Raw genomic sequence first — 10,014 nt, forward strand, 5'->3', positions numbered from 1 at the left:
CCAGCACTTTGGGAGGCCAAGGTGGGTGGATCATGAGGTCAAGAGATCAAGACCATCCTGGCCAACATGGTGAAACCCCATCTCTACTAAAAATACAAAAAATTAGCCAGGTGTGGTGGCGGGCGCCTGTAGTCCCAGCTCTTCAGGAGGCTGAGGCAGGGGAATCACTTGAACCTGGGAGGCGGAGGTAGCAGTGAGCTGAGATTGCGCCACTGCACTCCAGCACTCCAGCCCTCCAGTCTGGCAACAGAGCAAGACTCCGTCTCAAAAAAAAAAAAAAACCAAAAGAACAAGTGCCTGACACCACGTCCAGCTAATTTTTATATGTTTTAGTAGAGACGGGGTTTCACCATGTTGGCCAGGCTGGTCCCAAACTCCTGGCCTCATGTGATCCACCCACCTCGGCCTCCCAAAGTGCTGGAATTATAGGCATGAGCCACCACGCCCGGCCCCAAGCCATGATTTAAGTTTTAGCTACATACTGCTGCCTCTTGAAAGCTCTTAACCTGGGGTTACTCTAAATGGAGATTAGTGTGGAGACACCAGTGCCAACCTGAGGACTTATTTGATCCTTGATGCAGTTGGGGAGGAAAGAGAACTGGAAAAGAACTGTCCTCCTTCCCGATTCCACGTAGGTAACGCCTGTTCTTGTCCTGCAGAAGCAGCCTGGACTCCACCTCCCCAGTGGGTTTTACAGTCCCATTTGCCTGAGGGCATTCTCATCCCTGCTCAGTGTGCTTGGGGGCTTGGGAGCCGCTGGGCTCCGTATATGGTGCTGCACAGTCCTGCCGCCCGCTTTGGGTGGACCCAGAGCCCTGCACCCCCTGAGCTGCATCCCTTGGTTGCCTTGTAGAGATCCAGGTGATGATGGGCAGTCTGGTGTACCTGCGGCTGGGCTTGGAGAAGTCACCCTACTGCCACCTGCTGGACAACAGCCACTGGGCAGAGATCTGTGAGACCTTTACCCGGGACGCCTGTTCCCTGCTGGGGCTTTCTGTGGAGTCCCCCCTTAGCGTCAGGTACAACCTAGCCCTGTGAGGACAGCACAAGTGGGAGGGTGGAGAGGGAATCATCATTTTGCCAAGGCCCTGCCATGTGCCAGGAACAGTGCTCGGTGCTTTCAGAGACTGAAACTGGCTTTCTTAGTCATTCTTCAGGAGAGGAATTACCTGATTTTACAGTTAAACTGAGACTAGGAAGAGTTATGGCCCGAGGTCACCATGAGGTCAGTGGCATGGTCACGGTTCCCATTTTGTAAGGTCTCCTGAATGAGGTCCCTGCCTCTCTTGCACCTCACCCTGGATCACTGCAAGACGTTCCCAGCTAGCCCACGCCCCTCTGCAGCCTGCCTTCCTCATGACCTCATGTCTTCAATACCACTTGCCTTCAGGGGAGATGTGAGTGGTTGAGTAACATGTATTCAACACTGCTGCTCAGACACCTCCCTCACAGCTCAGCAACCCTGGGAGGGACAGCCACTGTTACCCTCATTCTACAGTTGGAAGAAATGGAGAGTCAAGATGTGCACTCACTTGCCCAAGGCCTCACAGGGAATAAGAGGCACTTGGACCTGACCCCAGAACCACACACTCTACCACAGTGGACAGTTGTTACTGTGTATTTAGACTGTTTATGGAGTCTGAATACAGCAGCTCAATATAGTGGACTGATTCCACGCTCATCTAATTTGTGACCGTGGATTCAGGTTACAGAATGTTATTTCCCAGCAAGAACAACATCAGCACCTTAGGATGGTTGTGTCGTGCAGGACTACCCTGTGCATTGTAGGGTATTTAGCATCTGAGGTTCCAGCCAGTAGGCTCCCTTCCCCATGCAGTTGTCATGAGAACGGAACCCCAGCCTCCACTTGTTAGGCGGCCTAGTTGGTAGCCACCATTATAAAGATGTATTATGACTACACAGCAGGGTGCATTCTATAGGCAGGCTGGGGCCCTTTGGAACTGCTCACTGTCCCCTAGTCACACCAAGGACTTTTCAGTCATTAGGATGAGCAGATATCTGCCCCGAGAGCTATAGGAAGTCTTCCCTGTAGATGCTCAAATTTTGGGGTGCATTAAAATGAGTCTCTAGAGTCAGACACACATAAGTACATATGTGGCACCTTACAAACAATGTGAGGGATCTTTGAGGACCATGCACCATTTTGGAGCCCGGTCTCAAGGTCCATGCTGAAGCATGGCGTGCTGGCCCTGTTGCCTGTCTGCTGTGGTCTGAGCCACTCTAGCCTCTGTTCCTTGTCTGCAGCTTTGCCTCTGGCTGTGTGGCACTGCCCGTGTTGATGAACATCAAGGCTGTGATTGAGCAAAGGCAGTGCACTGGGGTCTGGAGTCACAAGGACGAGTTACCGGTGAGGCCTGGCCTGGGGAATCGTGGGCAAGAGGCACTGGGGAGGACAGGAAGTGGAACTCACCTCCTTTGCTGCCCTTCCCAGATTGAGATTGAACTAGGCATGAAGTGCTGGTACCACTCCGTGTTCGCTTGCCCCATCCTCCGCCAGCAGACGTCAGATTCCAACCCTCCCATCAAGCTCATCTGTGGCCATGTTATCTCCCGAGATGCACTCAATAAGCTCATTAATGGAGGAAAGTAAGTTCCCTGTGCTCTACTCCACCTTGGCTTGGCTCTCCTACTGGCCACCTCTGAAACGTTCTTGGTTCTCCTCCCTTTACAGGCTGAAGTGTCCCTACTGTCCCATGGAGCAGAACCCGGCAGATGGGAAACGCATCATATTCTGATTCCTACCTGGAAGGAATTTTGTTGAAAGGGGTTTTCACCTGTGAGCCTTGGTCTGTCTCAGTAGGGTGGTTAGCGTCAGTGGACTGTGGTTGGTTTCAGAGCACCTGGCTGAGGAGTTCCGCTGAGGGGAGGGCTGGAGCAGCCCTTTGGCAGAGACTGAGGAGGGAGATGGACCAGCCCACACCTGGCAGCTGGCTCCATGGCATAAGGAAAGGGAGATGCTGGCCTCTGTGCTCCTGCTGTCTCTTCCTGTTTTTATTTGCCCTTGACTTAGTAGCAGCCGACAGAGTGGCAAGGCACTTGGTCTTCAGTAGTAGACATCCTTCTACCCCTGCCCTCAGCCAAGTCTCTTGCTGCCATGCCAATGCTATGTCCACCCTTGCCCCTCGGCCCAAGGGTGTCCAGCGGTGGCCCACCTCTTCCTCCCACTGTACAGCCTCAACAGTATGTACCATCTCCCACTGTAAATAGTCCCAGTTAGAATGGAATGCCGTGGTTTTATAACTTTGAACAAATATATTCGCTGCCCTTCTCATTTCTCCTGGCCAACCTTTAGCCTCACAGACAAATTATGACCACATGTCTACCACACACAGGTACTGGGCGCGGCCTGGTGGCTGCTGCACACAGAAACGTGGCCAGCAGGTGTCCAGTGTCCAGGCAGAAAGAACCCAGCTTGCAGCCCTGACTGCGGGGAGCTTAGATGTCAGACCCCAGGCAACGTGCTTTTACATATACCCATTACCAGATCTTATTACCTCCATGGGAGAAATCCGTGTAATGGGATTCAGGAAAATGAAATAACTTGCACAACAGGCTCACAGCTTGGAAGGGAAACAGCTTGGAGTTTTAACCAGATCTGACCCTCAAGCCCAAGCTATTTCCAGTTTATTCCAGGGTGCCTGAACTTGGTTGCTGTGTATAGAGTCCTGTGAGTTTACTCCAGGGTGCCTGAACTTGGTTGCTGTGTATACTGAGTCCTGTGCAGGGCCTCTGACAGCAGTAAGAGGCCCCAAGTCTAAAATGTTTGAAGGGATTGGGTTACTAAGGCCATTATGTTAAGCAAGAGAGATAGCCTGGGGGGATGCATTTTAGCTTCATATTCCTATTTAAAATTTGCTGTGTGGGTGGATAAATTGCTTCCATAAGCTTCACAGTGGCATTTAAGGCTCCTGGGGGAAAGTTAGGAATGGGGGTGTTCCTGATGTGGGGGCTTTAGGCTTCCATGAAGTGGGTCTGGGCCCCCTGCCTTACCTCACAGCCCCCATCTACCCTGGAGGAGGGAGTTGAAAGCGCTGGGTAGCAGCAGGATCAGTTCTCAGCTTGAGCCAAAGCACCTGGCCCGGGCAGCTGAGCATTAGCACAGAACCCTTTGAGTCCTTCGGGCTCTCTGGTGAGGAAAACCGCTTCACTCTTCCCGCCCACCAACTCATTGGCCCAACCAGCAGCTGCTGCTTAAGAAAACACCCACAGACTCACCACATTTCAGTCTTAGCATTTACTTTCCCCACCCCACTTTCTTGGAACAGCCTTTAGTTCTACAGGAAATGGCACTGATGGACAGAAGACTGGCATTACCTTCATGAAAGGGCTGTTAGAGCTGCCTGGGAAGAAGGCGAGCCTTGGGGAACTGGGAAGATGCAGTCAGTGTGTGTGGGCAGGAGGACAGCCAGTCATCCCGCTGCCAGCCCAGTAGCTCCCAGCGGCAGGTGCCCAGGTGCTCCCGGAGCCCCTCATAGGGGTAGGGGCAGGGACTGCACCTCCTCCAGACACTCGTCGTAGGCCTCCTGGTACTCCTCGTGGGGCTTGACCATTATCACACAGGTGGGGCGCTTGGAGCCTGCAGCTGCACCCAGGTCCTACAGAGAGGAAAGAAGTGCTGTTTGGAAAAAAGGCTGTGCAACCTGTATGCCAGAAAGTCACCAACTGATGACCCACCAGTCTAATCTGTCCCACAACCATGTTCTCTTCGGTCCATGTTCTATTTAAAAGCATCTTGAATTGGTTGCCATCATTTAAACTTAATCAGACTTTCAAGGCATGGTCTAGCCACACACAGCCTACATTCCCACATGACAGCTATGAAAGGGCTCCAGTCCAGCAGGGGCAGTCCCGGTCCCTGCCATCCCTCACTTCCTGTGCCTCAGATCTGGCCCCTGCTATGTAAGATAAGGACAGCTAGAGGTCCCCCTGAGCCTAAACCCACCTAACAGGACTAACATGGGTGAAGCATCTTAGCTTACAAAGCTTACTCACATACATCTGTCTCTTTTTATTCTCATAGTCCACAGAGAACTGACTTCGGTTCTTACTCTTAGGCCAAATGGTAAGTTCCTTCAGAACAGGGCCTCTCCCTGCTTTATCCCAACAAGTGATACTGTAGCTACCCAAGATCCACCCTCCAGCCTTTTTTTTTTTTTTCCCCAGACAGGGCCTCACTCTATCATGCAGTCTGGAGTGTGGTGGTGTATGATCATGGTTCACTGCAGCCTCGAACTCCTGGGCTCAAGTGATCCTCCCACTTTAGCCTCCCAAGTGGCTGGGACTACAGGCATGTGCCACCACACCCAGCTAATTAAAAAAATTTTTTTTTGTAGAGATGGAGTCTCACTTTGTTGCGCAGGTTATTCCTGAACTACTGTCCTCAACTGATCCTCCTGTCTTGGCCACCCAAAGCACTAGGATTACAGGTGTGAGCCACAGCGCCTGGGCTAGGATTCCCATTTTACAAGATGGGAACTGAAATGCAAGAGGTAACTCATCTGTAGTCACAAAACTAAGAAGACATGGAGCCGAGAATCCATCCAGGCCTGTCTTAGCTCCAACACTCCTGGCTCTGTCCTATACTCTTCTGCTACAGCAGACGATCCCAGACACCCCAGTGCTGAGCAAGGTCAGGGGGCCATGTGCTCCTTACCGTCTTCGAGGGGATATAGACATAGGGCAGATTTCGGTCCTCACACATGACTGGGAGATGGCAGTATACCTCAATGGGCAGTGTGTCTCCTGCCAAAACCATGATCCTGAAATGAGAGGAAACAGTCATTTCTGGCTTTGCTCCCTCCTTTCAGTTGTAAGTGCCGCCCTGGGCTGGGTCTTAGGGAGAGAGAGAAAACTGTGTTTGGTGAGTGCACTCTTCTGGGGTGATCTCTACCTCTTGGCAACATGTAAGTGCCATCAAAGTGAGGTAGTGCTCGGACAGGTGAAGTACAGGATGGGTGCCAAGGTGTATAAGCTCAGCTCTCTTTGGAGAGTCAAAAAAGCTTTCAACCAGGAGGTGATACTTGAACAGCACGCTAAATGATGACTGTGTCAGGCAGCCCATGGAGGGGTTGGGAGTGGGGAGAGCATGAGGTGGGAGAATCAGAATGGCACCGGAGAGACTGGCAGGGGACACCTCCAAGGCCTTGAGTACCAGGCTAAGAAGCATGGGCTCTGTCCCAAGAGTGACAGTGAGGCAATGAAAGCTTGCCAGAGACGTCTCAGCCAGGGTTCCTAGCTGGCCAGGTGTGAAGACTGGGGGGGCAAGGGCCTCAGGAGCCTGAAGACACAGAAGGAAAAGTCTGCTCTCCCACACTGGGTAACAGGCAGACACACAAGGACAGAGTCCTCAGCTGAAAGCGCTCTTCCCCACACCTAGCGCTCCTCTGCCGGCTCCCCGTCTATTAAGCGCCTTTAACTGTGAGTGTTCCTCACAGCCTTGTCCTCGGCTGCCATCCCCTCGCAGTACCTTCTTCCCGGCTGACCAGAGCCACTGCCGTGGGGTCAAGTGCCGTCTGTGTGCTGAAAACTCCCAGATTTACCTACCATCTCCAGCCTGGCCCTCTCTCTTCCATGCTCCAAACCCCTATAGCCATCTGCGTGCGTATTTGACAGTTCTCCTGGTGGGGGGAGGGGTGGAAGTCATGTGTCTACGGCACCCCAAAACCTTATCCAAAGCCAAGCTTGTGATCTTTCTACACAAATCTGGTCCCCCTCCACTGTTCACATCTCAGATTGGGCCCTCTCTCCCTCCAACTGGGCATGCCAGAACCTAAAAGTTGTCATTACCTCCCCATTCTCCACATCTAAAGTCCTTTCAAATCTGTCCCCTCTAACTCTGTCTCCACCATCACCTCTCCACGACTACAGTAGTCTACTGCCTGAACTTTCCCCAACCTACTCGTACCTCTCTAATCCTTTCGTCAACTGCCAGAAAAATCTTAGGGTGTAAAAAATAATAAAAATTATGTCACTTCCTGGCTTTAACCCCCAATAGCTTCCAAAGCACTGAGTATAAAAACTAAATTTACTGTGGCCTAGAAGCCTCCTAAGAAGGTAGCACCTCTGCTCACCAGACCCTCTCCTGCCCCGAGGCCTCTTTCTTCTGGCAGGATCCTCCCACCGCCCCCTCCAAATTAATCCCTGTGTCTTAAGAGCTCAGCTCAAATGGGACTGCTGAGGTAAACTTGCCCTGAGGTGCCCTCCCCAGCGAGGTTAGACGCCATTGAGCATCAAGTGTGCCCAACATTATTGAGCTCTTGAGCACCCACAGTTTCACTTCTTGGGATAAAGCACAGAGGCCCTGTTCTGAAGGAGCTTACCATCTGGCCTGAGAGGGTGATACAGGGAAGAAAAATGTAAGTAAGTTTCAAACTTTGATAAATGCCATTAAGAAAAGTGGGGTGAAGAAGTACTTCTCATTGCATTCTGTCATTTTTCTTCATGGCTATCACAACGTGTAATTATTTGTGTGTGTGTCATTATCTGATCAATGAATGTCATTGTTTCTCCCACAGCACAGTGCCTGAAAAAGAGTATACTCAATAGTTAAGGCTGCCAGGCGCAGTGGTTCATGCCTGTAATCTCAACGCTTTGGGAGGCCGAGGCAGGAGGATCCCTCGGGCCCAGGAGTTCAAGACCAGCCCGGGCAACAGGGCGAGACTCCTCTGTCTCTGCAAAACAACAACAATCAGCCAGGCGTAGCGGCGCAAGCCTGTGGTCCCAGCTACTTGGGAGGCTGAGGTGGGAGGATCGCTTGAGCCCAAGGGGGACGAGGCTGCGGTGAGCTGTGATCGCACCACTGCACCCCAACCCGGTGAGAGCTAGACCCATGTCAAAAACAAAAACGTTAACGCTCAGCTCCTTAAATACAGAGCTGGAGAAGGGCCATCCCTAGGACTGAGATTCAGGGCTGAGGGGATTAGGGCGGAGGCCCGAGGTAATCTGAGGCAAGGAGCGGAGCCCGAGGAGGAAGGTCCCTGCATTAATGAAGGTGGGTCTACCCTAAGGAACTTGGCTTACACGATTCGCTTCACTTTGGAATTCACTTTGAGCTCGTATACGTGATGTATCGGTATTGTACCAAAGGGACTTTACCGACTGCTTGATTGGCTTCTGCATATGGGGCTAGGTCAGAGTCAACCTTTTTACTGTGCACCTACTAAGCAGAGATTTCTCCGTTTACGTTTAGAAATGCAAAATCTAAAGGAGGGTTCTTACCCTTTTTCTCCTTTGTTGACAAATTTCTGAACTTCTTTCACCCCGCGCCGAATCTGCTTCTGCTTCACGGCTGCAACAACAGAAGAGTCGGTCGGGGGCCTCGCCCCGCCACCCGCGACCCCATTCCGGCCACGCCGGCTCCCGCCTCACCTTTCTTGATGCATTTGTAGAGCTTCCGCGTGAGGCGGCGAGAAGCCAGGGGCTGCGCGATGGGGTTCTGGTTGACCAGCAGCTCCTGGTAGGTGCGCTCCCCGGAGCACGCCTCCGCCTGAGCCTCGGGCCCGTCGGGATCTGCCTTTATTTTGGTCATCGCAGCGGCCACGGAAACCTAGTCCCAGGGAGGCGAGCCCACGCGGTCCCCAGCTTCAGGCATCACTTCCAGGTCATCAGCTGCGCGAGAAGCCGGCGCACAACACGGCCAATCAGGAAACGACGTCTCCGACTCAGCCCAATCGTTGATGCTCAGCTCCGTGACTACGGAGAGCGGAGAGGGGCGGAGTCATGGTCCTATAGGCGGGGCCATCCCCTATATATTAGTATTACTAGTTTGTAATACTAATTACCTTTGATCCTGATGTGGCAGGCCTGCCATTTTTGTGTTGCTGCAACAGGCCAGTAAGTAGAAACTTAGAAGTGTTCTGGTGGTTGTGGGTGGGAGCGCAGGTCAAGAGACGGGGCGGAACGGATTAGGGCGGAGCCGAGGGAATGTGAGGCTAGGGGCGGAGCCGTGGGAATCGGGGCCGGAGGGAGCGGGGCCCGGGGTGCTGGAAAGGCTGTCCCCTTTTTTTTCCCTTTTTGACAGAGTTTCGCTCTTGTCGCCCAGGCAGGAGTGCAATGGAGCAATCTCGGCTCACTGCAACCTCCGCCTCCCGGGTTCAAGCGATTCTCCTGCTTCAGCCTCCCGAGCAGCTGGGATTGTAGGCATGCGCCACCATGCCCGGCTAATTTTGTATTTTCAGTAGAGACGGGGGTTTCCTCCATGTTGGTCTGGCTGGTCTCGAACTCCTGACCTCAGGCGATCCGCCCGCCTCGGCCTCCCAAAGTGCTGGGATTACAGGCGTGAGCCACCGCGCCCGGCCTAAGGCGGCCTCCTTTCATGCATAATTTTTCTTACTTTGTTTTCTGACCCCTGGACCCCGTTGCGCAGGTGTGAAAGATACAGAGCAAGTAATGACCCCACTGACCTGAGTCTGCACCGCTTTTCCCCAGATAGCATGTGGCTCACTCTCATCCCGCAGGGTTCCGTTCCAGTGTTTCTCATGGGAGAGGTTTCCCTGATGATTTTATCTAAAATTGCAATCCCCTCTCTCTCCAAACTGGCATGCCCTCACCACTGTTTTACCCGCAGTTCTTACCATTGCCTGACGCTACACATGCGGAGGGCCTAGCCAAGAAGCCATCGGGGGCTGAGGGAAGGACGGCTCCAGCGAAGCCGGGAACAGCGGAGGGAAGCTTTGGGGACGGAGCTCCCTGTAGTGCACGGGGAGAGCTATGAGGAGCCGTCCTTTGCATGGGTCCGTAGAAGGTTAAGGGACAGAGCTGCCAGGGCATCGGGGGTGGTGGCAGGCCGAGATCCAGTGGATCTTGGTATCTCTGATTAGCCGCTTCCACTATTTTTTGGAACTCTCGATGGATATTAATTAGATAATCGCTGCAAATTACTAATTTGTAATACTAATTACCTTTGATCCTGATGTGGCAGGCCTGCCATTTTTGTGTTGCTGCAACAGGCCAGATGAACTCATCTGTAGTCACAAAACTAAGAAGACATGGAGC

At 52.6% G+C, this 10,014-nt stretch overlaps 2 protein-coding genes across 4 annotated transcripts in view; one reads left to right on the top strand and one right to left on the bottom strand.

Moving 5' to 3' along the window:
* The window catches only part of RMND5B (required for meiotic nuclear division 5 homolog B (S. cerevisiae)), a 14,835-nt gene extending 11,539 nt beyond the window's left edge, over positions 1-3,296 (top strand). Inside the window, exons 7-10 of one of the 2 annotated variants that reach the window (XM_011967048.1) lie at positions 854-1,019; positions 2,266-2,368; positions 2,453-2,607; positions 2,693-3,296. In XM_011967048.1, coding sequence (XP_011822438.1) covers positions 854-1,019; positions 2,266-2,368; positions 2,453-2,607; positions 2,693-2,756 — 488 coding nt within the window. In that variant the 3' untranslated portion in view covers positions 2,757-3,296. The remainder of the gene's footprint in view (positions 1-853; positions 1,020-2,265; positions 2,369-2,452; positions 2,608-2,692) is intronic. The other variant, XM_011967049.1, reaches the window with a different exon arrangement.
* Positions 3,297-4,244: 948 nt separating this feature from the next.
* On the bottom strand, positions 4,245-8,702 carry NHP2 (NHP2 ribonucleoprotein). Of its 2 annotated transcripts, XM_011967050.1 has the most exons (4): positions 8,389-8,702; positions 8,239-8,308; positions 5,675-5,780; positions 4,245-4,616 (listed from the first exon to the last, which is right to left on the bottom strand). In XM_011967050.1, the coding sequence occupies exons 1-4, from the start codon at positions 8,546-8,548 to the stop codon at positions 4,491-4,493; spliced, it is 462 nt and encodes a 153-aa protein (XP_011822440.1). In that variant the 5' UTR covers positions 8,549-8,702; the 3' UTR covers positions 4,245-4,490. The 2 variants fall into 2 exon arrangements, with proteins under 2 accessions (XP_011822440.1, XP_011822441.1); XM_011967051.1 differs by lacking the exon at positions 5,675-5,780 and having other exon boundaries at positions 8,389-8,691.
* Positions 8,703-10,014: the final 1,312 nt, after the last annotated feature.

The sequence above is a fragment of the Mandrillus leucophaeus genome, unplaced genomic scaffold (genome assembly GCF_000951045.1).
Source record: "Mandrillus leucophaeus isolate KB7577 unplaced genomic scaffold, Mleu.le_1.0 Scaffold782, whole genome shotgun sequence".
NCBI classification, from domain to species: Eukaryota; Metazoa; Chordata; class Mammalia; order Primates; family Cercopithecidae; genus Mandrillus; species Mandrillus leucophaeus.

Excerpts from the sequence above, each read along its gene's own strand:
- NHP2 (XM_011967050.1), bottom strand. The coding sequence starts at position 8,548 with ATGACCAAAATAAAGGCAGATCCCGACGGGCCCGAGGCTCAGGCGGAG. Across the intron at positions 8,309-8,388 it reads CTACAAATGCATCAAGAAAG|CCGTGAAGCAGAAGCAGATT; the intron begins GTGAGGCGGGAG and ends CTGTTGTTGCAG. Across the intron at positions 5,781-8,238 it reads GTCAACAAAGGAGAAAAAGG|GATCATGGTTTTGGCAGGAG; the intron begins GTAAGAACCCTC and ends CTCTCATTTCAG.